The 26611-nt window shown below is 40.7% G+C and overlaps 1 protein-coding gene across 1 annotated transcript; it reads left to right on the top strand.

Moving 5' to 3' along the window:
* The first annotated feature begins 307 nt into the window (after positions 1 to 307).
* Positions 308 to 3725, top strand: LOC138802989 (TOG array regulator of axonemal microtubules protein 1-like). The gene is made up of 9 exons (XM_069986796.1): positions 308 to 671; positions 879 to 954; positions 1414 to 1498; positions 1845 to 1927; positions 2248 to 2341; positions 2420 to 2525; positions 2672 to 2907; positions 3010 to 3168; positions 3407 to 3725. Exons 1-9 carry the CDS (start codon positions 423 to 425, stop codon positions 3525 to 3527), a joined length of 1209 nt encoding a protein of 402 aa, XP_069842897.1. The 5' UTR covers positions 308 to 422; the 3' UTR covers positions 3528 to 3725.
* The last annotated feature ends 22886 nt before the right edge of the window (positions 3726 to 26611 follow it).

Raw genomic sequence — 26611 nt, 5'->3', positions numbered from 1 at the left:
CTGACCTACCTGTCGCCCTCTCCTTCATCTTTAGCCCATCATGGAGTAACTTGTTTATACACGCTGCTCCCTGCTCCATAGCAGTTTATTGTTCTTTATTAACTTTACAGCTGATGACAATTACAGGCAGATGGTGGATATGTTTTGTTCGTTATTTTATGAATTGTATAAATAAAGATATATATATAAAAAAAAAATTCCCAGTAACTTTCAATGCTGATGTGACTGTGTGGCTCAGTGATGACATACGCAGACTTGTGTTCTATAACGCTGCCCCCTGTTTACTCTGCACCACTGATCCACAGACTTCATTGAAGTCACAGGTCAGTGGCTTTGGTCGTCTACACGACTGCGATTTTCAGATATTTCTGAGCGCTTTCTTCTTTATTTTATTTCTTTCGCCGGTCTCCACCTTTACCACCATGGTAGGAGACCCGAGCGGGTACTTCTGTACCCCAAATTCCAGCTCGTCCTCCAGCATGGGGAGCAGCTGGTCCAGTCTAGATCAGTATCTAGACAGTGAGGGGATTATGTACACCAAGCCCATAAGTCCCCAGATTGGCCTCCAGTTTTGCCGGGAGACCCTCATGGCAAAAGTTCTTGCCAGACTCACCAAACCCACTACACCATCGAGGGGAATACAACGCAGAAATAACCATCAACCTGAACAGGTAAGAAGAACCACCTACTATATAGTCCACCACATTATCATCAAGTAGGAGGAGCGACACATATTGTATTACAAATGTATTCACTAATGCAGAGCTGTAACTGTGAGATGTAGTAGAGCCGAGTTTGCTAGTTTGCACATTTAATGATAATATGACTATGATTTTCGGGGTTTAACACATCATTGTTTTTTGCTCCTTTACTTTCAGTATCCGTGTAACCGCAATAAGCTTCCTCCAATTACTGGATATGAGAAGAGACCTGACCTGACATCTGCAGCCTCATGTAAGTAGTCAGTACAGGTCACCATGTATGATAATACATGCAGGGACCTTGCAGGGAGGGGGCAGCACCAGGAAACAGGGGGAAAGAAACATTTTTTTATTTTTATTTTTTTAGTCTTCCACCTCCCGTTCAGACTTGCCAGTAAATCCGGTGTCTTTTCGAGGGGGGGCGGGGTGGAATATTGAGGAATTATTCAAGTCTGGTATGACAATATGCAGGCTGCTCTGATCATTGATTCAATGTGGAAATTTATTTATGTGTTAAGAAGTTATTAACCATAAAAAACGTGATTCAGACAATGTTTCTACATGTAGAGAAATGCATGTGGCCAAAAGCAAACTCCCCAAGATGGGGCGTCTTCAGGTTTAGTGCCTAGGGCAGCAGCAGCTGTTAATACGGCCCTGACTGTAGAATATCTCAATTGCAGAACTAATATAGAGCTGTCTCCATCCTATACAGATAGAGCATCTTCTTACATAATGGAGAAGCCACCTACCCAGGGAAACAAGAAGACTCGTATACCTGTCCCCTTGAAGACCACCATGTAAGTCATGGATAATACTAGTATATTTGTGGCCAGGAATCACTCACACAGGGCCTTTCAGCTTTACCGCCTGGGGTAGATGTGTCCCTGATTGGCTGCTCAGTAAAAGGTAACTGACAACTGTCACAGGTGGATGAAGCCATATTTAACCCACAGCAGGGACATGTGACTGGGCTTCTTAAAGGGCTATACCCATGGATAACAACTTTACCGTAGAGTGGTGGGGAGATGAATGCTGAGACCACCACAGATCCTGAAAATGCTGAGGCTACCGATAATATCTAAACTTTGTATATGAATTGTGAATATATAGAAGAGCTTAGAATTTTTTTCTGGAAAATGACAGGTCTAAAGCATACAACACCAAGCTGCCAAAATTACAGATGGGGAATATGATATCACAGACACGTGACACCATCAGCCTTACAGGTATTTCTACTTTTATTTAATTTACTTGCACTTTATATGTAATAATTATATATATTTTTTAAACGTATTTTATTTTCAGCCTTCACATGAGAAACGTGGAAAAAATTAACATCAGCTAAAGTGCAAACATATAATGATATTGTTGGACATTTTTACTTTATTATATATAGATAACTAGTGATGATCATAAAGGACAATATTCATTACATAGATTTCCAGACCTCAGGGTATCTGAAGCTATATTAGCAAACTAGAAGCCCAGAATCTGATCCATAGATTTGTACATAGAAATCTAGTAACATAGTACTTTGCAATTGTAGAAGCCAAACCCAGGAAGAACACAGATGTGAAGCCCCTATCAAGACCCAAGATGGCCGTCTGTGAAGCCCTGGAGCTGCTCAGCAGAAATGACTGGTAAGGACAATGACATGAAGACAGGGAAATGATATAATGTACGGAGTATTATCACTAAGTCCTATGTATTCTTCACAGGGAGAAGAAGATCACTGGTCTCCAGATTGTCCGCTCCCTCTCTCTCTACCATCAGGACGTGGCTGTACAGAGAGTACAAGAGCTCCATGCTGCCGTCACCAATGAGGTTATTTTACAGGACTGCCTATCACTTATATTACACTATGATTATACATACAGTCTTAAAGTTCTTAGTTCTAACAATGGATAATATCAGCTACAAAGTGCAGTTTTCCTACTAATCTGACTTGTCTTAATTTGTTTAATATGCAGGTGAAGAATCTAAGATCGGCGGTCTCCAGAGCTGCCATGGTCTGTCTTGGTGACATGTTTGAGGGGTTACAGGACAAGATGCTGAACGGACTTACCACCTCCGTCCGTATCCTTCTGCAGAAGAGTGGCGAGTGTAACACCTTCCTCCGTGACGCTGCAGAAGAGGCCTTGTCTGCCATTGCTCTAAACATTCAGCCAGGTAGAGCGCTTGCTGCCCTCATTGATGGTGGAATAAGGTGATTCTATATGCTGAATACTATTGATACTATAAGTATTATTTATTCTTTCTTTTCCTAACAATACATTATATAATAACCCTTTTTGATCGTTTTTCATAGTCACCTCAACCCAGCAGTCCGGTCCTGCGCAGCTAAACTCCTACACACCATCATTGTAAGGAGCGGAGCTGATTACATCCTGTGCGGTGGCAAAGGGGTGACCAACCAGGCTATACCAGCTATCGCCCGCTCAGCCCAAGATGGCTGCCCTGAAGTCAGGTGAGAGACCATCATATAAAAAGTACACAATTTCCACTCGTAGGGGCTCAGATATAAACTAATAGAAAATAGAACAGTTACTGATCGCCAACATTTAGTGGAGAAGTGCCAAGTCTACTAAAGTAATCAAGTCATAGACTTCTATGCTATATTAGCATATTAATGGCACGGATATACTTTAATAGATCTAGGAAATGTTGCTGTTTACTCAACACTGAATCCTGATTTTATTTTACAGGATGTATGGCAGGAAAATCCTGCATTTTCTGGCACAACACCCCAGAATGATGCCAATGCTGAGGAAGTATGTGCCACCTCGGAACCTTCCCACAATTGAAAAAATTATTTGGAACACCTGATCTTCTGGCATCAATTAAAAAAAAAAAAACTCCTCCCTTCCCAATTTTCCTCACAACAAGAGAACTTTTTGGGGGCCTGGAAGCCGACTATCCTAAGGGAGATATACAGAATTCCTGTTGTCCCCTTATCGCCTTCCCTTACTAACAAGAGAACTTTGATGAAAGACTGAACACTTAGACATCTTTATTTTCTATTTTTTTTTTCTCTCAAATATTTTTTATGATCATGAAATAAATTTCATGAAACATTATACTTCAAGAATCCTTCTTTTTAGTATTGTGTCTGTGAGTATTGTGTATATGTTTGTGTATGTTTGCTGTATTGTCATCCCTATGTATTGTAAACCACATTCGAGTTGTAAAGGAAGATGCACCCTTTAAATGGTGTTTACAGGGGAACTATTAGCAAGTCAGACACATCTAAGCTGCTGGTAGCCCCCTATAGAGGCGGGGATGCTGAGGAAGAAGATAAGTGTCTTTCTTACCTTCCTCCTGGATGCCGTGTCCGCCCTGTTAGTCCGCATAATTTTAAGCCAGGAGAACTGCCCTGCCCCAGTTTTTTTTTTAAGTAAAAAAGTGTAAAAAGTGTTTCACTGGATCAGTGCTGAGAGATACTTATAAGTGCTGATATATGGTAGAAGTAGATATAGCGGTGCTTGGATAGTTTAAAGTTGAGTAGTGAAGAGGAGAAGAGAGGAGTTTGTCAAGGGGGTCCCTGTGCTCTTCTGGAACTTTAGAGAGAAGAATACCTGAGAGATACTTGAGAGAGAGAAATACTTGTGTCTGTGTTTAGACTGTATTGTCTGACCACATTTTTCCCACAGTGTTGGGGTACCTGTTCTATTAGGGGGACACAAGCCCCAGTTGTGGTTACCTGGGCGAAGCTAAGTGACCTAGTTTTCCCAGTTTCATCTGCGCTGCTCTATCCGGGTCAGTTCCTCTGTCCTAGGATACTGCCCTGCATTGTGTAGAGAGGTTCTCGGCTTGGGCTGGGATGATCCCTGACTTATCCTCCTTGTAGTATCAAGCACTGCATAGTGGCTATTGGTAGACTGTGGAAGCTGAAAGTCTCTGGTCGCTTCATACTTATGGGTACTGACTCGCTAACACAGCTGGACTGTCCCAGACAGTGGTCCTGGCAGAGCCAGGCCCTGGCTCAACTACAGCAGGCATACCTACTCTGTGTGTGTCTTCCTCCCACAAGAATCAGTGTAAGACTACTCCACACTTCCTCCCACCAAGTGACTATTTCCTACAGGGATATGTGAAAGCCCCTGTGAGTGGTGGAAAGGTGTGCAAGAAGAGAAGGAAAGTGATAGGTTAGACAGAAGGAGTATCTCCATAGGACAATAAAATACATAATATAGAAGGAGCAGAAACCCTATGTTCACTACAGCTGTGCAACAGGTAAAGAGCTTACATACAAAATACTGACATCTGGTGGTGAAACCAGTAAATACCTTCATCACCATCTGCCTTTGAGAAAAGGGCTTTTGCGACAGGTGTAACACAAGAAACACCTCTGGCGGGATACCACATTATTACTGTGCCTTCTTTGTTGCACAGTGCCCGAAAATACTGTACTATAAAAAAAAATGGTAGTATGGCTAAAAAAACACATGTCCCCGTGTGACCCACAAAGTCATGGGGGAACATTTACTTAGGAGTCTAATATGTGCAACTGTTCTAATGGGGATTGGTGTGTATTTTGTTCCAATATCTTGTGACTGATATATTAAAATGTAGCTCTGCCATAGTGAATGTATCTAAGTAAAAAGTTGCGGAAAAGGCCGCAAAAATGCTAAATTTGCACAGGCATATTTACCTGCTACTGACCAGACATAGGCATGCACCTGTTTGACTTTTTAAAAAGTCGCAAATGATAAATTGGGCGCTAATCCCAGACTACCCAAACTTTTGGGTGAATACTTAAAACAGGCAGATTAAAAAAAAAAAGTTGCATCTAAAAAATATTTACCTGTCAAATACTGGTTCATAAATAGAACTTAGACCAAAAAAGGGGGGAAAATCCAATTATTTACCTAAAAATAGGCGCAAAGCCCTTGATATATTTCCCCCATGGTGCCATATTTTGCATCCCACACCATAGTAGATTTCTTCTCAGTACCTATAAATTTTGGATATAATGGTCAGAACTATACTGTAGTTATCCCTGTAAATATAGTGACACATAGACAGCATCCCTAAGACAATAGTGCCAGATAGATAATGCCGCCCAATATAATAGTGCCACATATTGTTCCCCAAGACAGTTGAGCTGTCAATCGTGTACAGTGTATCACACAGTAAGGCTGGGTTCACACACAGTATGTTTCAGTCAGTATTGTGGTCCTCATATTGCAACCAAAACCAGGAGTGGATTGAAAACACAGAAAGGCTCTGTTCACACAATGGTGAAATTGAGTGGATTGCCGCCATATAATGGCAAATATTTGCTGTTATTTTAAAACAACGGCCGTTGTATTGAAATAATGGCCGTTATTTACTGTTATATGGCGGCCATCCACTCAATTTCAATATTGTGTGAACAGATCCTTTCTGTGTTTTCAATCCACTCCTGGTTTTGGTTGCAATATGAGGACCACAATACTGACTGAAATATACGTAGTGTGAACCCAGCCTAAAAGTGCACCTCTTGATCCCCCAAAGTAATAGTGCTATCCTTTATACCCCACATTGGAGATTCTACTCTGTAGCCCCTCAAAAAAAAAAAGAATCTCCATTTTTGCAGATGATACTAAACTGGGTAAAGTAATCAGTACAGAGGAGGATAATATCATATTACAGAGGGATTTGGAGAAGCTAGAGGCTTGGGCGGTGAAATGGCAAATGAAGTTTAATGTGGATAAATGTAAGGTTATGCACTTGGGCCATAGAAATAATAAATACAGTTATGTGCTAAATAATAAAACACTGGGTAAAACTACTTCCGAAAAGGACCTGCGGGTATTGGTGGACAGTAAACTCAACTTTAGTGATCAGTGCCAGGCAGCAGCTGCCAAGGCTAATAAAATAATGGGATGCATCAAAAGAGGTATAGATGCTAAAGATGAGAACATAGTTTTGCCTCTTTATAAATCACTAGTCAGACCACATATGGAATACTGTGTACAGTTTTGGGCACCGGTATATAAGAAGGACACAGCTGAACTGGAGCGGGTGCAGAGGAGGGCAACAAAGGTCATTAAGGGAATGGGTGGGTTACAGTACCAAGACAGGTTATCAAGCTTGGGGTTATTTACGCTAGAAAAAAGACGTCTTAGGGGCGATCTGATCAAAATGTACAAATATATGAGTGGACTGTACAGAGATCTTTGTAGTGGTCTTTTTACTCCTAGGTCTGTAACCATAACAAGGGGGCATCCTCTACGTCTAGAGGAAAGAAGATTTTACCATCAGCATCAACGCGGGTTCTTTACTGTACGAGCGGTAAGACTGTGGAACTCTCTGCCACATGATGTTGTCATGGCCGATTCATTAAATAAGTTCAAGGGAGGCCTGGATGCTTTTCTTGAACAATATAATATTACAAGTTATGGGCATTAGATTTCCGGTGATACGTTGATCCAGGGACTGTTCTGGTTGCCATTGGAGTCTGGGGGGGGGGAGTTTTCTCCCTGTGGTGGGGTGGTTGTCGTCTGCCTCGTGGGGGGTTTTGTCTTCCCTGGATCAACACAGTAGGGTTTCCCTAGGTTGAACCTGATGGACTCTTGTCTTCTTTCAACCTTATTTACTATGTTACTATGTTACATCGTAATAGTGCCCGCAAACATTAAAGAGGTACTCTACTGATTTTTTTTTTAAATAAACATTCAAATTAACTGGCTTGATTTATAAAGATTTGTAACTTACTTTTATTTTAAAAAAAACTCAACTCTTCCAGTACTTATCAGCTGATATATGTCCTGCAGGACTTCTTTCCAGGTTTGTTCTTTCCAGTCTTGTTCAGTGCTCTCTGCTGCCATCTCTGTCTGAGACAGGAACTGTCCAGGGAAGGTAAGGTTTTCTATAGGGATTTGCTGCTCCTCTGGACAGTTTCTGTCTCAGACAGAGATGGCAGCACTGTGCCAGACTGGAAAGAATACATCACTTCCTGAAAGACATACAGCAGCTGATAAGAACTGGAAGACTGGAGATTTTTAAATAGAAGTACATTACAAATCTATGTAACTTTCTGACACCAGTTGATCTAAAAGAAAAAAAAAACATTTTGTTGGAGCTGGAGTTCTACTTTTATCACCCCATACACAATTATTGACAATCTTTGTCCCCCAAAATAGTACAAATGCCTCTTCTGTGCCCCTACATACTAATAATGCCACTTTGTGCCCTCTATACACTAATAATATGGCTTGTGGGGTCATCACAATCCTCTTTGTTTTCAAAGTAGTTGTCTACCTTCATGCTTTCTATAGAATCATAACATCCCTATTTGTCCGACACGGCTTGAGGCTGGGTTCACACTACGTATATTTCAGTCAGTATTGTGGTCCTCATATTGCAACCAAAACCAGGAGTGGATTAAAAACACAGAAAGGCTCTGTTCACACAATGTTAAAATTGAGTGGATGGCTGCGGCAAATATTTGCTGTTATTTTAGAACAACGGCTGTTATATTGAAATAATGGCCGTTATTTACTGTTATATGGCGGCCATCCCCTCAATTTCACCATTGTGTGAACAGATCCTTTCTGTGTTTTTAATCCACTCCTGGTTTTAGTTGCAATATGAGGACCACAATACTGACTGAAATATACGTAGTGTGAACCCAGCCTGAGTGGGTATTGCACTCTTAAGTGTCTTTAGAGTACATAGTACTTGTACAGAGCCATATTACAGCCATGTACATGAGGCATTTAGATCACTTGTCTGGACTGCAATGGAACATATATATATAAGGTTGGTATCGGCAACAAGTCCAGTTTCTCTGGAATATATGAGATGTTATACCCCCAGTTTATGAGGAAGCCTCTGACAGCCATTGATTACAGATAAAATCCTTTTACTATTTTACACCAGTCAGGACCAGTGCAAAGTCCTTGGCTAATAGATTCATACAAACAATTAACAAGGAAAATAAAATAAATCAACAAGGTCATTTCCGCGAACACATACAACCCTAATGTGGGAAATGACAGAGAATTCACCCAGTAATGATGCTTGTAATGCAGTCATTTCCAGACAGAGAACACAGAGAATATTCACTGTGTAATATATGAAGGGACAGACAACTATGTGTAGCGTTCATCCAGGCGGCTAATGCAAATAAACGGTTTTCTAGCCAAAAACCTAATGTCTGGAATTGTTGTAAACATATACAGCAACTTTTACAGACGTCACTCACAGATGTGCCAGGCTTGTTGCCCTCCTTCCCAAATAAAATCAAATCAGTTTATCACTTGGTCCCCAATGGACTTAAAACCAAATTCTACAAATTACATTTAAAATCTCTTAAATGGGCATTGTCGTTTCAATCAACATATATACATATATCTATAAAAATATACATCCATCATTTAAATATACTTCCAAATATTCACAGATACACAGTACACAAATTTTTACATACCACATTTTTCGGCGTATAAGACGACCCCCAACTTTTCCAGATAAAATATAGAGTTTGGGATATACTTGCTGTGTCAGACTACCCCTCTTCCAACACACACCATATATAAATTATATAAATTATATTAATATTAATAAAAAAAAACATCAGACAGCAGTGAGATCTGAGAGGCAGAGATGGAGGTACAGTAATACCGGTAGGATACAAGGGCGGGCCAGACGGGTGAGAGAGGTGTGTTTTTCTGGGCACAGCGCCACTCTACCGTTTATTCCATACCCCAGATGCCTGCAGCTTGCCCTGCCCTTCATACAGTCACCACATACGGCAGAGATGCGGCAGTTTTTGAGCCCCCCGCCCACCGTATGTGGCGACAGCAGATTCTCCAGTCCAGTTCCAACGTTTTTCAGCACCCACCCTATAAGACGACCTCTGACTTTTGAGAAGATTTTCCTGGGTTAAAAAGTAGTCTTATACACATGTGTTTGTGTATGTTATACTTTCAACACCTACTATGCAGACCCCCTTCACTGTGCCAGCCCACTGAGCATGGCATAGTTACATAGTTACATAGTTAATACAGTCAAAAAAAGACACACGTCCATCAAGTTCAACCAAGGAGGGGATGGATGCAGGGAAGAGGGATATACAAGGAGAGGATGGATGGAGGGAAGGGGGATATACAAGGAGAGGATGGATGGAGGGAAGGGGGAGGGGTGATAGGTTCTATACATATGCATTTATATTATTTTGCTCTAAGAACTTGTCTAGCCCTGTTTTGAAGCCCTCCACTGTTTTTGCTGTGACCAGATCCTGTGGTAGACTGTTCCACAGATTCACAGTTCTCATGGTAAAGAAGGCTTGTAAAGAATGGCATAACCTAGTAGATGTCCTGGTGCCAACGACCAGAGTATAACCCTTTGTTATTACTGGATCTCTTTCAAACAGCTTCTTATTTCCTACAGATAATGTAAGGCTATTGGCAACCAAGGATCTCTGCCTCTTCCACTGCATGTGATATGCCTGCTGCTGTACATGGTGCAGCCTGTAGCCTCTCCTGGGCAGGTTCCTTTATCTTATGCTTGCATCTGCCACTTTCCAGAATTTTGTCCTCAGTTTGGATAATGCTCTTTATTATGATAATGTGTGGTACACATATGATCTAGACATATCTACCTCTAAAGTTCTTGGGCAAGACATGAAGCAACATGTATTTACCAGAGATACTAATGGACAGAATCTATTCACGAAAAAAACAAGCTATGGGTGCCATTGGGGCCAATTGAAGAATACTGCTATAGGGTTAGAAGGAATGGTTTTGAGTGTCAAATTAATTTTAAAAGTTAAAGAGAACGAAATTTTTTCAACTAATGGTTCCAAATGTCTAAAAATAAGCTAATTATTTTCTCAGAAACCACTCAGAGAAATGGGACTGACTTGTCTACCATTATAACAATACGCTTAAATTATGATTTTTTTTTTGTGTTATTTCAGGGAAATACTTTCAATTATTTCTGCAATCATTTATTGTGCTTAGCTGGAGAAATTTAATAATTATCTATGCAGCATCAATCCTTTATAGACATTACACCATGCCTTCCAATGGATAGCTATTGTTTAAGAAAATAAAGCCTAGCTTGCTTTCACTGTGAATACATTAATTGCTTCACTTAACAGATATTGCGTGGGCTTAGCAATAGATCTCAAATTTCCAGCTCCCGTTTATTTGCTTTCCTTGCAGAACACTTAATTTTATCTAGTAAACCATCAGAACAGTAATTATCTTCACACAGGGCAGATATTCTCGAGCACTCTATTTTCTTCCTGCACATGTAAGTGAATGCTCTCACCAGGATCATAGGAATAACACGACCGAAATGGACACGTGCAAAGGGAAAATGCACTTAACAAAATCAAGGGCTCAATGTCATTGGGGGAACCCTTTAATTTGGTATAAATTAGATGCTGTACTTTCATGGCATCTGACTAGTGTTAGGTGGACTTGATGAACTGTTGTGGTTCGCCAACATGTGCAGCTCCGCACTTGACTCCTGGCTGCTGGAGAAGTTGAATGAAACTGAGTCCAGTTTTGTTTGGCCGCTATTCATTGAATAACAGCCACACAGAACTGTCAGTTCACACAATGGAAAATGCAGCTCCAGAGGCACTTTCCATTGTGTGCTATGGCGAATTGGAATTGGGGAGCACACGGATGCCCACGCATTCCAATTCAGCACAACTGCAGTACCGGCCAGGATAATCTTCACGGACACCGGCCGTTCTGTGACACTGGCCATAAGCTGTTTCCCTGGCAACCTTAGGGCAGCATCCAATTTCTCCAGCTGCTGGGAGTAAAATGCTGAGTGTTCAGGTCCAGAGAACATTGTCAAACCCGAACAGTTCGGCAAGTGAGCTGGACACTGCATCTGACATGTCAGCTGTATTTTCGGTCTGGTCCTCATAGGAAAAATCTGCCTATCTAGTTCTAAAACCTCTGTACTCAAAATGGGAAAAAGGCCCAATGACAAACTGATCCATTTTTGCATTGAGCTCCATGCAAAATATGCATATGCGTAAATTCCACATAGAACAAGCCTACTTTTGAGTTCAAAAAGATTTCTGCGACTCGTTCACACAGAAATTTCCAACTGAGGGATTTCCATGTCAATTCTTGAAGCAGAATCCGAAGCAGAATCCATAGCAGGTATCCATCAGGATATATTTTTAACAAAGTGGCCAAACCTAGTGACGGCACGGTAGCCTGGTACCAGACATCCTACATAATAAAATCATGTCAATGTTATAAGCTATGGACTAGGAGTGATACGTCCTGTGGCTATAAAACAATATCCCTTTGATATTTACCGATATAAATTCAATGGAGGGGTTGTCTATATAAGTATATGTATTATGAGGGAAGATAGGCATTCATTTACATACAGTACTAGGACAGTACCAGCTACAAATAAAACCCTGGTTATTGGCGTCTTTTGACAGAAGTCCTGATCTGTATGACTTACATAAAATGAACAAAGATGTACCTTATGAGCCGAGACAGAATGTACAATGTAAGTGGATGCTAAGTGTCCTTGTATCTTTAACTTTAGGGTTCTTTATTTTTAGATAAAGTAACGAATGAAACATGATTTATGCCCTATCCGGAAATAGAGTCCTTATGTGACAGGCATCAAAAATAATTTAGACTTAGGCGACTTTTAATCATCTCACTGAAAAGACAATTGAAGGTCTTTGTTACCATTTTTAAAACGAGAAGAAAATTCTAAAGATATCAATACGTGATGCAACTGGTACAAGATCATTCCTGTATTACTGCATTCCATGCCCATTCTCACACGTTATTACATTATCGAAGAGCCATATTATCTTGTGTGAAATCTGTCCGATGACCTCGCGGAGGTTAAACCAACAGACATTTTAATAAACAGCAAACAATGTCAAGCTTACAGGATAAGAAAAGTTGCAATGAAAAGTAAGTGAAGCTGCCGGTAATATCAGGTTTTCTGTGCTGATTGCTAATAAGTTGTGGTCTGATTGCTCAGTCACATTCTCAGGGAAAGGCAATCACCATAAACTAATATCACACAAAGGAGCTGTTAAGCACAGTGGGCAAACATCTACAGTGCAGGGAAAAAGTGAACCATTGAATTTAATGAGCAATATTTTCCTTTAGCAACAATTACTTCTACCAAATAGTTTCTATAGGGGGAAGTAAGAACCATTCTGCCCCTGATATATGTTGTAGTTCATCAATATTTATGAGAGGAATATGTATAGAGCCCTTCAGGTCATGTCGTTAAAGTCTGGATTCTCACGTTAGGTGCACGGTCCGTATATATGGGTGGCGTGCTATGTAACAGACATCAACGTTCATTATGATGCTGTGAGCTCCAAAATAGTTAAATCTTTGCTCTACTGTACTGACACAGCTACTGTACTGACACTAGCCACTGACACAGCCTTGTCCGTACAGTAACGGTCGTACTTTACATTGTGGGTTATGTTAAATTGGAGTGTGGACACACCCAAATGTGCCAGCATTCCAATTAAAATACAGTGATGTTTATCTGGGCAACACTGCAGTATCAGCTGGGTGACACATGTAAGGCAATGGCCGTTGTTTGATGTTGTTTCGCAAGCAGGCATAAATCATGATAAATGCAGCGCAGGTGGATGTCGCACCTCCTACCCACCTTGGCGCACCTCTCCGAGCTCCCCCTGCAGTACTTTTCATAAATGTTCCCCATGGTGTCCAGGGCCTGCTATAGCAAAGCACATTCAAACCAGAAGTAAATGGGGGTTACTGAAATATGGACTTATGCTGGTTTTATCAATCAGGAATTCCATTAGTGTAGCTCATGGTGCTATGCTTTTCCATAATGCCCACACATGTCTATGTGAATTAGGAAATCTATGAATGAAATCTATGCCAGTCTTTAGTACTAGATATGTCCTCCTGGTTGACCTATTTTTCACCATTTTTCTCACTACTTTTAAAGACTGGGGGATGGCAAAGGAAAGTAACAAATCTTTATGAAAATACGGCATATACAAACATAAGCAACTTTAAGCCATACAAGTATTGGAACAGATTGATAAAAAAAAAATCCCTTTTTTGTTCTCTGTTTTCCTATCAGTTTAGAAGAGATTGAGATTCAAGGCCTTCTATTCTTTATCAGTGCCATTCAGGAGACCTTGGCGAGAGGAAGTATTATTGACCCATGCTCCAATCTTTTCCTGACACTGTAGACATCAGCTGCTGTGGCTCTTCTGCCTATAAAGGTCCTTCTGAGGTTAGTGATAACAGACAATGCTATAGAATTGATTGGGAAGGAATAAACTTTATATTATCTATTTCCTCCCTCAGGAAGTCCTCATATTATTACTATGGCTTTTTATTTGCATAGAAACAACATATCACATAGCTGTGAACCAGACAGCTCAGGCTGTTACATTGTTCCCGGGGGGAATTGGAGCTAAGAAACCAAATTATCTGCCGCATTCACTGTAGATACAAGTAACAGCGCCAACCCTCACATGCCAACCTGTTGTCTTTTTGAGCCCAATAGGAAATCACACAGACCAATTCATAACAATTCTACGATTTTCCAAAAAGAAATGGAATGGAATTAATGACGGCCTTTATATGGAGGGAACAAATTATATATGTAGTGTGTTTCCCATATCTACGTGATGGGGCATGTATTTGTACACCCATAACATTCTCGAAATTTGTATGCTATAAAGAGTAGAATAACTTCTGTGTGCGCAATCCGCACTATGAACGGCTTGTTGGTAGCACTGGAGACAGGTCCGGTTTGATTTGTTGCAGAGGCATGTCCCCCATTAAAGTGAATGTACCATCAGGTACATCGCTTTAAGATTTTTACATCAATAGATTGGCGCCAGCGCTAAGATTTCATGCCCTTTTAATTTGAACTGCGGCCCGGTTCCTGTGCATGACACCGACCGAGCCTGGAGCACTGGAGGTGGGTCTGGCCATTCGCCCCCAGTGTGACGTCCTGCCCTCTCCTCTGTGACGCGGCTCTATTAGAATCAATGGAGCTGCATTACAGAGGGGAGAGGGTTTCATCACACTGGCAACAGGCGGGCCCGCCTCCAGTTCTTCAGGCCGGACGGTGACTGGGATTGGACCGCTCCGTGCACAGGAACAAGGCCACGGTTCAACAAAGGACCGCAGCTCCGGCATCCCTGTGCCGGCACCGATCTATTGATGTAAAAATCTTAAAATGATGTACATGATGGCACATTTCGCCATCTTCGCCATTAACTTGTATTGTAAATGAAACTGCACATCATTTGTACTATGTCTAGATGAAGTGTACACTACCCTATAGAGTAGAAAAAAAGAATGCTGATGCATATTAGACACTCTGTAGTGCCCCATATATTTTTGGTTTAATGGGCACCATATATAGATATGCTAGGAGCTTTCCCAATGCATTATTCACAGATGAAATAAACCAACCAACGTGTTACAGGGGTTATTCAGCATTAGAAAAACATGGCCACTTTCTTCCAGAGACAGCACCACTATTGTCCCCAGTTTGGGTGTAGGTTTTGGAACTCGGTTGTGTTGAAGTTAATAGAGCCTAATTGCAAACCGCACCTGAACAGGAGAGAAGACTCATGTTGTCTCTGGAAGAAAATGGCCATGTTTTTTTGCAATCCATTTCATTAAGCTGAAGATGAAGAAAAAAATATTTTAAATATACCAACAAAGGACTGTTTCCACCTGTGCACACCAAAAGTCTTCTTGGTCGTAGGAAGTGCCGTGTTACATAATTATGGCAATCAATCATGGCATGGCACTGTGAAAATGATCATAGTCCATGTCCTGTTTGCCAGGAAGCTCTGGCCTTAATAGTATACCTGTCACTTCAAAAAATTGTTGACACATCATAGAGACATGTCAAAAGTTTTAAATATTTGGGGTCTGGATTTCTTGGTGGGGAAAGTACTTCTCTCTCAGCTCTCTGTGCGCACAACACGAGATGGTCTCATAGACTTACACTGGGCATCTGTTTTGGTCTCATGCAAAGAGATGGAATGAGAACGCGCTTAGTGTTCACTTCTCTTGGTCCATTCTGGCAATTGGTCGGGGTCTGAACCTACAGACTTGACCAAACAACACTTTTGACATGGCTCTACGACATGTCAAACTTTTTTAAATGACAGTGCCCATTTAATATGCTTTTTTTGTGAAACTCAGCGAGAATGTTCCCGGAGGCTTCAGCAACACAACAACTTTAGCTTCATAACTGGAAAAGTGTATTTATAATACATAAATCAATCAGGGGCATTTTGGAAAAGCAGCGCACATAAAATGAAAAGTGCTGGAGAATGTAAGAGCTGTCACAAGCTTTCAGATTCTAAATTGTACAAGAAGATGTATGACTGCTATGGGTCACTGCACTTTTTACTTTGTGCAACAATTGTTCTGAATGTGTTTCTGTTTTATTCCTTTAACATATAGCATTATTTGATGAATTCTGCATTGTTTTTTCCCCAAAATTACAAATACTTTCGGGGGTATTACCATAGGACAGAATATGAGCTATGCTATACAGCATGGCTGTACCCTAAAAAGTATAACTCCCACTGAAAAGTTATGCATTAACGCAACTCCAGTCAAATAAATAAAGGAGGTGTTATAGCCTCTTCATTCTAAGGATAGTTTGGGGTCCTGGTAGTCTGATCACCAGTGATCACCTAGTAATTATTATCATATGCCACCAATATATAATTGTAACTATAAACAAACTTATAATAACTATACAGTACCTTCTAGGAGAATTTCTCTGTAATAAAGTGTATGATAGAACCCTTATATTTCCATATGACATTGATGGCATACAACGGTACATAACGGGCACTGCAAAAGTCTATAGGTGCTGCTATTTTATGGCTCCACACAATGCAGGCATTGTACAGAGTAGTAGTATTTATGTAACTCCTGAGTTATAGAAACAGAATAGACCGCAGTGCAATGCTATTTACACAACTTCTTTTATTAGGCTATGTTCACACAACCTAAGTTCCGTGGGAATCACGGCCGTTGTTACAACGGCTGTGATTCCCACGGAACTTACGTAGTGCTGCCTTCTGAGGGAATCCTGGCCAGAATGTATACATATGGTACACACTCCGGCCAGGATCTCTAGCGGCCGCACGCTCCATAGTGTGCTGTTAGGAGTTCTGATACGGGCGCGCACAGATGCACCCACATCAGAACTCTGCGGTGCTAAAGATCATCCGGCAGGTACTACAGTACCGGCTGGGATGATCTTTTCTGAGATTGGACGTTCCGTGACCCGGTCTCTTACGTAGTGTGAACATAGCCTTGACCTGTGTGGGAGTTATGTATACTCTGTAAAACAGCCTTCTTTGGATGCTTATTGGCATGCCCAACAACCTTCAGCGATTCCACCTCAGCCAGTGATTGAATGAACAGACAGACCATACTCTGTGCTATCGTCTCAGAAACGGGAGCATCGGAGGACCGGAGATGGAAGAAACCGGAGCTGTAGTAGTGGGACCTGCAGGGGATTGGGGGGCACACGTAAGTATAGTTAGTGTTGTTTCATTTTATTTTACATTTAAATGATAGAAAACACCTTTAAGGTTCTGTTTTTGTTTAGTCGACCAAAACCTAGCTTCTCCTGAGGACCATGCCCTATAGGGCACTACTTTGTTTGCACAAATAGATATAAACAGGCTAATATACCCCATACGTCCTCCCCCCTCCCCCCATCTCCAGTCATTTCTCACAGCAGACACCTAACTGCTTATACTGCATTGTGGGAGCAGAGGCCTTAACCCCATATTACAAATAGAACTGGTCATGCAACAGGGGGAGATACATAAAAGCACATTAATGCTATAAAATACCTTTTTTTACCGCTTATAAAATATGAAAAAATATATATATTTTCTCCTTAATTAGTCCATTGGGTTTAATTAAACTTCTGTAGAATCATCATAGGCTACAAATAATACATCATATTCCCCACGGATTTAGTATCACAAGCAATTCTCAGCATCAGGTTTGCTTAGCAAAATACCTGGAAGTGATAAAAAAAAAAAAGTTCTATAAAAGTTATGAATTGTGGTTTTCTGAAGCTGCCAGAACAGCTCTGACCTATGGTCTATGTGTGACCTATGGATTTCACTAATGCAGTGTTTACACGGAAAGATTATCGTGCGAACTTGCACGATAACGATCGATTTTTAACGACAATCGTACGTGTAAATGCAGCGAACGATCGAACAACGAGCGAGAAATCATTTTGATCTTTGAACATGTTCCTTAATCGTCGTTTGCAAAAAATTTGCAGATCGTTCCGTGTAAACAGTCATTCACCTATTTTACCTATGTGCGAGATAGGCTTAAGCGATTGCAAAACGAATTTTCCGTACGATATATCGTTCCATCTAAACACTGATCGTTATAAAAAAAAATTGTTACTTTGAAATTGTTAATCGTACGATCAGGCGATTAATCGTCCCGTGTAAATGCAGCATAAGTATCCTGTGATATCTGCCACCAAGACAGCAGATTGTAGGCCCTGTGAGCAATGAGCTGGGGCCTCCATGGATTCAATTTGTTTAATTCTTGTATAGTCATTGGGGGAAATTTATCAAGGGCTTTGCGCCTATTTTTAAGTGAATAATTGGATTTTTTGCCCAGTTTTGGTCTAAGCTCTATTTGGTCTAAGCAGTATTTGACAGGTGAATATTTTTTAGATGCGACTTTTTTTTAATCTGCCTGTTTTGAGTATTCACCCAAAAGTTCCCATAATCCGGGATTAGCGCCCAATTTATCATTTGCGATTTACGTCTGGTCAGTACCAGGTGAATATGCTTGCGCAATTTTTGCAACATTTGTGCAACTTTTTTGCCACTTTTTACTTAGATACATTTACTATGGCAGTGCTACATCAGTCACAAGACATTAGAACAAAATACACACCAATCCCCATTAGAATAGTTGCACACATTAGACTCCTTAGTAAGTGTCCCTTAATGTCTTTTTGAGCCACTTTGTCAAAATCAACAGAGCATATGAATATGAATGTGTGTCTAATATAGTTTTATCAACTTTTTTTTTATGGCCAATAGGGGTCCTAGTGTAACTTTGATCCACTGCCTATTACTAATGGTATTCTGTCTTTAGAAACAGCTATGCTGAGACTGAATACAGGAAGTCAGGGCAGGACTCACTCTATGGGGGACATTTATCATGGTAAAAGTGAGTAGAGTGTGCCTCTACATAAATCTTCGTACTGTATGAGCTGCGGGGACATTTTTAAGTCCGGCGCAGAAAACGCCGGACTTAATAAATGTCTCCCTATGTGTTCTCTTATATACTGTAGTACTGAGAAAGAGCCAATCCCTTACGGTGTGCACCCAGTCCTTGGCGGAAAAGAACAGCAATGTCTTCCAGACTTAAACTTCCGTTATGAACAGTGCTAACAAACATCATGCTTTTAGGGGATTCCCACAGTCTGGGATAGGATGGAGTTCAAAAAATTGACAACTGGTTAAGTATTGACAGGGAAATGGACACCAATGGATCATTGATGCATCTAGAGAGAAAATACTATAAGACTGACCCCTAAAGAAGAGTTACTGTAGCAGAAACTGCTAATAAGGTTATTGCTGGCTACACACAAAACAACAAAAACAACAATAAAAAAAATGACTTTATTCCAAATCCATCATAATGCAATAGAAGTTATTGCTGGCTATGATGGAAAGGTGCATCCCAACTGTATACCTATATAGAGAGTGCCTATGTTGACCCCTGTCCACTACTTATAGCAATGTTCTCACATGGATGATTCTTTTAGGTGGCTTAAAGGGGTTATCCAGTTAGGTAAAATCTATGTTCAATAATCCCCCTCCTGGAGACTAGTAGTATACAATAGTTCCATACTAATTATAATCTTATCTGTCTCCTTCCCGAATTTACTTCCTTTTGGTCAAGACACAGAAAACTGTGTGTGTGCTGTTCTTTCTGTCCCCACTCTGAACTCCCTCCTCCCCCTCCCTTTGGAGACATTCATGGAAACAGCATCCCTGGCCAGCTGTCTCTGCACTCTGTGATGCTGGGGAAGGGGGGTGGGGGGTTAATCACAGTAAGGTCACCAGCTATTTGACCTCAGAGGGGCCTGGATGGTATATATATATGGTATGTCAGAAATGATATTAAAGTGAGTGTAAAAGATGCAATAGTGGGAGATGACTGTGATGATGTGGAAGCATTGTGGGTAGAACTACAGAAGGAGGTAAAGAGTGAAAAAATTATTCTTGGTGTAATCTATAGACCCCCCAACATTACTGAGGAGGTAGATGGCCAGTTGAATAGACAAATAGAGCGGGCTGCCCGGGAGGGAACAGTAGTGATAATGGGGGACCTCAACTACCCAGATATAGATTGGGGTCACGGTTCAGCTAAAACCACAAAGGGGAGGGAATTTCTTAACCTCCTGCAGGATAATTTTCTGGGCCAGTTTGTGGAGGAGCCAACTAGAAGTGATGCCTTGTTGGATCTGGTTATTTCTAACAACGCTGAGCTGGTTGGGGATGTCACTGTCCATGAACACCTGGGTAATAGTGACCACAATATAGTGACTTTTAGCTTAAAGTGTAGAAAAGAAAAGCATGTTGGGAGGGCAAAAACTCTTAATTTTAAAAGGGCCAATTTTCCTGGGTTAAGGGCAGAACTTCAGGGCATAGACTGGGAGCGGCTGCTGTCACATACGGATACAACTAATAAATGGGAAATCTTCAAATCCACATTAAATAACTGTACTGCCAAATATATTCCTATGGGTAACAAATATAAACGGTTAAAATCCAATCCCACATGGCTTACAACCGAGGTTAGAAGGGCTATAAATGAGAAAAAAGGGGCATTCAAAAAATATAAATCAGAGGGGTCAGCTGTAGCATTTAAACATTACAAAGAAGTCAACAAAACCTGTAAAAATGTAATAAAAGCAGCAAAAATTCACAATGAAAGGCAGGTAGCTATAGAAAGCAAAAGAAACCCCAAAAAATTCTTCAAATATATTAATGCAAAAAAAACCAAGGTCAGAGCATGTAGGACCCCTAAATAATGGCGACGGGGAATTAATAACTGGGGATCAGGAGAAAGCTGAGTTACTTAATGGGCTCTTCAGTTCTGTATATACAAAAGAGGATGGAGCTGTGGTGGGTGGGGCCAGTACTGAGGTGGGTGGGGCCAGTGCTGCTAACACATGTAATGTACTAACTTGTTTACTATAGATATGGTCCAAGATAAATTAAACAAACTCAATGTAACCAAAGCTCCAGGGCCTGATGGATTGCACCCCAGAGTTCTTAGGGAACTCAGTTCTGTAATTTCACTACCCTTGTATGAAATATTCCGTGATTCTTTGCTTACTGGTATTGTGCCGAGGGACTGGCGTAAGGCAAATGTAGTGCCGATCTTCAAAAAGGGCTCTCGAACTTCCCCAGGTAACTATAGACCCGTAAGCTTAACGTCCATTGTGGGGAAACTATTTGAGGGGCTTATAAGGGACTACATCCAGGAATATGTAGTGGCTAATAGTATTATAAGTGATAACCAGCATGGTTTTACTAAGGACAGAAGCTGTCAAACCAACCTAATATGTTTCTATGAAGAGGTAAGTAGAAGCCTGGATGGCGGCGTGGCTGTGGATATAGTGTACCTGGATTTTGCAAAAGCGTTTGACACGGTTCCTCATGGGCGTCTGATGGGTAAGTTAAAGTCTATTGGTTTGGAAAATTTAATGTGTAACTGGATTGAAAACTGGCTTAATAATTGTAACCAGAGAGTGGTGGTCAATGATTCCTACTCCGAATGGTCCCCGGTAATAAGTGGTGTACCCCAAGGGTCAGTACTGGGCCCTCTTCTGTTTAACTTGTTTATTAATGATATTGAGGATGGAATTAACAGCGATGTTTCTATCTTTGCAGATGACACCAAGCTTTGTAGTACAGTACAGTCTATGGAGGATGTGCAGATGTTATAGGATGACTTAGACACACTGAGTGTTTGGGCGTCCACTTGGCAAATGAGGTTCAATGTGGATAAATGTAAAGTTATGCACCTGGGTACTAATAACCCACATGCATCATATGTCCTGGGGGGAGTTATTCTGGGAGAGTCGCTGATGGAGAAGGATCTGGGTGTACTTGTAGATAATAGACTACAGAACAGCACACAATGTCAGTCAGCTGCTTCTAAGGCCAGCAGGATATTGTCATGCATTAAAACAGGCATGGACTCTCGGGACAGGGATATAATATTACCGCTTTATAAAGCTTTGGTGCGGCCTCATCTGGAGTATGCCGTCCAGTTTTGGAACCCGATTCATAAAAAGGATGTTCTAGAGCTGGAGAGGGTACAAAGACGGGCAACTAAACTAATAAGGGGAATGGAGCATCTTAGTTATGAGGAGAGATTAAAAGAATTACATTTGTTTAGTCTGGAGAAGAGACGTTTAAGGGGAGATATGATTAACTTATTTAAATATATAAATGGCCCCTACAAGAGATATGGGGAAAAGATGTTCCAGGTAAAACCCCCTCAAAGGACAAGAGGGCACTGCCTCCGCCTGGAGAAAAAAAGGTTCAATCTCCGGAGGCGACAAGTCTTCTTTACCATGAGAACTGTGAATCTGTGGAACAGTCTACCACAGGATCTGGTCACAGCAAAAACAGTAGAGGGCTTCAAAACCAGCCTAGACAAGTTCTTAGATCAAAATAATATAAATGCATATGTATAGAACCTATCACCCCTCCCCCTTCCCTGTATCCATCCCCTCCTTGGTTGAACTTGATGGACATGTGTCTTTTTTCAACCGTATTAACTATTAACTATGTAACTATATATATATATATATATATACACATACGCTAGTTCTGCATGATCTCTCTCGTATAATGCTTAGGTGATGTAAAGCCCAGAAAATTATCATTTTTATATAGCATATGAATCATTCTCGAATGTCCCTGCCGTGAACCATCCTTGAATTGTTATACATTTTCTATGAGAAAATACAATAGCACATTATATTAAAGAGCTTGGGAAAATAGAATGGAACATTTTTGCTAACCTATTCCTTCTGCCATTTATCAATGGTGCCTGCGAGATGCCACACCCACTGAAGATGATGGATAACCGGCAGGAATTCCATCAAGGCTAACCTTCCCCGCAGCTTGATTTATAATTTTTGCCACACTGTAAAGCATTGGGCTGGGTGATTTTATTCTGATGAATCCCCTTTACATTCCATTACTTTCAGATTAAGACAGAAGCCCGGCATTCATCACAGTCCCATGTGCCTGGTGGAAACACTACCATTCGACGAGATTTCCCTCTGATTGAAATCTTCTAAACCAGACACCATATTGGTTCAATTTATGAAAATAGGAGCACTCTGTATTGTCATATAAAAGGCTTCTTCCAGCCGATGTAGTTCACGAGTTGACAAGACGTGGGTCATGCTCTGATGGACACCTAATTCTCATAGTGTATTAAATAATTCTGAAGGAAGCGCCGTAAAGGAGACTATTTTTATTCAATAGAATTCAGCCTAGAAATATGGAAACTTCATAGAGAAGCAGGTACCTTTCGAAAGGTGACGGAATGAAAAGGACAAAGAGAACCAATTACATAGCGAGTGCAGTATATCAGAGGGGTATTAGGAAAGGGTCATGACATGAAGTGAATAATATATGAAGTCCAGTCTGTGCGTGTGCATATATCTACAATACATTTCCTTTATTGAGGCTGGATTATAGGGCTGGCTATAGAAAAGTATATAAAACTCACTTGTATAGTCAGGAAACCTTCAAGGTGAATCTTAGAAAAAAGTTATAGAAACTCTCCAATTTTCTGTTATTTTTTGGCCCAAATCAGGCACACTCACCACCACTTGTCCTACAGTTCCACTGGTTTTATTCCAGCATCTATTCATTTCATTACTATAAGGCTGGGTTCACACTGCGTTTTTAGCATACGTTTAACGGATCCGTTTTTTTTTTAACGGACAAAAAAAAATAGTGTCAGCAACGTTTTTGTGTCTGTAAAAAAAATAAAAAAACTGATTAGTTTTGATCCGTTTTTTTTTATAATGGAAGTCAATCAAAACGGATGCACACAAATGCATCCATTTTTCATCCGTTTTTTTAGTCTGACACTGTTCTCTATGCTGCCATCTCTGTCCATGTCAGGAACTGCCCAGAGCAGTAGCAAATCCCCATAGAAAACCCTCTCCTACTCTGTCAGACTGGAAAGAAAACACCACTTCCTGCAGGTCATACAGCAGCTGATAAGTACTGGAAGACTTAATTTTTAAATAGACGTAAATTATAAATCTTTATAACTTTCTGAAACCAGAGTACCCCTTTAATTTGCAAGAAAAGGTTTGAGTTTCAGGATGATATCACCTATCAGACCCCTTCTGGTTGCTCACAGACTCCTCCTCTTACAAGTCTATATGCTGCTGGACTAGGGATATACAGTATAGTAGTTATATACCTCCCCTGAAGTTGTGTTCACACTTTGCATTTTTGCACATTTTTGTGTCAAATGTTGTTATTTTACTGTGATGGTGCAAATTAAAACTGACTTATTTTTACAGCAAAAATGGCTGCGAAAACACTGTAAAAATGCTGAACACTTGAGATCCTCAATGATTTGACCTCAATTGTCATCATAGGTAAAATGATTTTCTACTTCTGGCACTATTTCTCTAAACAAAAAAACACTATAAATAAGAAATTGCATCAAGGCTATGTTCACACAGTGTATTTTGTTTTACAGCGATTTAAACAACGGCAGTTCTTGTAAAAAGAATTATTCTCCGTGAGGAATTCTATAGGGAACAGCGGCTGCTGTGCACACAATGTATTGCACAACGGCCGCTGTACCCCTGCCGTTGTGGAAATAATTTGTCAATTATTTCTGTCCGGCAGACTGTGAACAACGGCCGTCAATGAGGTGAATGGTTAATTAGACTGCAGGCACACCCAAACATGCCCGCAATCCAAATGAAAGAAAATGATGTTCATCCACCCAATACTGCAGTATCAGTCAGGTGAACACGTAAGACAGCGGCCGTTGTCATTACAAAGTGTGAACATAGCCCAAGGCTGCATATGATGTGAACTGACACCAACCTGTCTAATCAGCTCCCCTGGGTGAACTCCACCACTACCAGCCCAATCAGATGACAAGCAGCAATGCAACTCCACCCCCTCTCTTTGTAAACCCAGAAGCTTTATGGGATATGTAGACAGTAGAGATGAGCGCAACTCGAGCATGCCTATGGCTGTATACAGGTTTTCCAGGACTCCCTATGGCTGCATCCAACTTCTTATGGTATTCAAATGCTGAGCGATCCAACTCATGCATGCTTGAGTCGTGCTCATCTCTAGTAGGCTGCATTGGAAAATCATTTTTGTGAGGGTAACAGGGATCAGTATGGCTGCAAAAACATGCCTGCCACATCAGCTAAAACAGATACACACAAGAGCCGTAATAATACTCTCTAATAGCACTCTCTAATAACAGGCTATGCTGCACTATATAAGCAGAGAAAAATTAGAGAGTGATTCTTTAACACTATAACACAAAATCTACATAATCAGAAAATACACAAGTTTCACTGTTCAAATGAATTGTCATGGCTTTCACTTGAAATCAAGCTTTGATAGCTGCGCTGCTTCAGATTTCAATAGACTGATGCAAATCGTGAGTTGATGTGTCTGTCAGGGTTCTGGCTTTTTTTTTTGTCAGGAAAAATAACATGGTACAATGTATTATACATGCCATCAAAGAAACTGGTAAACCTTGCAGGAACCTTAACGGACCTCATTAATTAACACAGTTTAATGTATTATCTCTGCTCAGTCTTCAGTGAAATGCTGCACTATTGTTTCTGAATTACTGGGTTTGACATTCAAGCGGTAATTTGTAAATTACTTCTTTTTAAATAAAAACAAAAACTCAACTCTTCCAGTACTTATCAGCTGCTATATGTCCTGCAGGAAGTGGTGGATTGTTTCCAACCTGACACAGTGCTCTCTGCTGCCACCTCTGTTTCTATCAGGAACTGTCCAGAGCAGATGTTTTCTATGGGGATTTGCTACTGCTCTGGACAGTTCCTTTCATTGACGTAGGTGGCAGCAGAGAGCACTGTGTCAGACTAGAAACAATAAACCACTTCCTGCAGGACATACAACAGCTGATAAGTACTGGAAGACTTATGATTTTTAAATAGTAATTTACAATGCTATATATAACTTTCTGGCACCAGCGGATTTGTAAACAATTAGTTTTCTCTGGAGTACCCCTTTAAGGGAATTAACAATCTACCAGCTCTCAAGCCCCATGAGGTCATCAGTCTCCTGGGCTGGAGTGCAGTTTTAGAATGCATTTATTATATATGACATTGTTATACGTGAAACAAACTCGAAACTTAGTAAGGTACCAAGAGCGACCCTAAAAAATAACACGTCCCCAGCCCTGAAGATTTTCTATAAGGCAAATTGAGAATTCACCTTGGGTGGTGCCCTGCCAGTACAGCAGGGGTGGCAGTCCAGCCCCCAGCCCTGTACTCCTCCACACATTTGTATTTTTGACATACATGCTAATATTTAAACAGCAAAAATTTTAAAATATAAGCTGTGCCCCCAAAAATAAAGAGAACACTGCAAAAACCCAACTATAGGTTTGGGATTATTGTGCCATATATCAGTTTAATCACCTTTTTTGTACGGGAGTAGTGTGTGTTGCATGCTGGGTAACTCTCACCATTAGCTCTTACTCTGTATGTGCAGACACCCCCCATTACCACCATGCTAGTTGTAATTCTGTCTCTACTCATATTCTGCACATGTGGACAATGCCCAGCATCACTTGCCAAGCCCTATATGT

The sequence above is a fragment of the Dendropsophus ebraccatus genome, chromosome 10 (genome assembly GCF_027789765.1).
Source record: "Dendropsophus ebraccatus isolate aDenEbr1 chromosome 10, aDenEbr1.pat, whole genome shotgun sequence".
NCBI classification, from domain to species: domain Eukaryota; kingdom Metazoa; phylum Chordata; class Amphibia; order Anura; family Hylidae; genus Dendropsophus; species Dendropsophus ebraccatus.
The sequence above is the reverse complement of the archived record's forward strand: the minus strand, read 5'-3'. Positions and strand labels throughout refer to the sequence as shown.

Excerpts from the sequence above, each read along its gene's own strand:
- LOC138802989 (XM_069986796.1), top strand. The coding sequence starts at position 423 with ATGGTAGGAGACCCGAGCGGGTACTTCTGTACCCCAAATTCCAGCTCG. Across the intron at positions 1,928-2,247 it reads TGACACCATCAGCCTTACAG|AAGCCAAACCCAGGAAGAAC; the intron begins GTATTTCTACTT and ends TTGCAATTGTAG. Across the intron at positions 3,169-3,406 it reads GATGGCTGCCCTGAAGTCAG|GATGTATGGCAGGAAAATCC; the intron begins GTGAGAGACCAT and ends TTTATTTTACAG.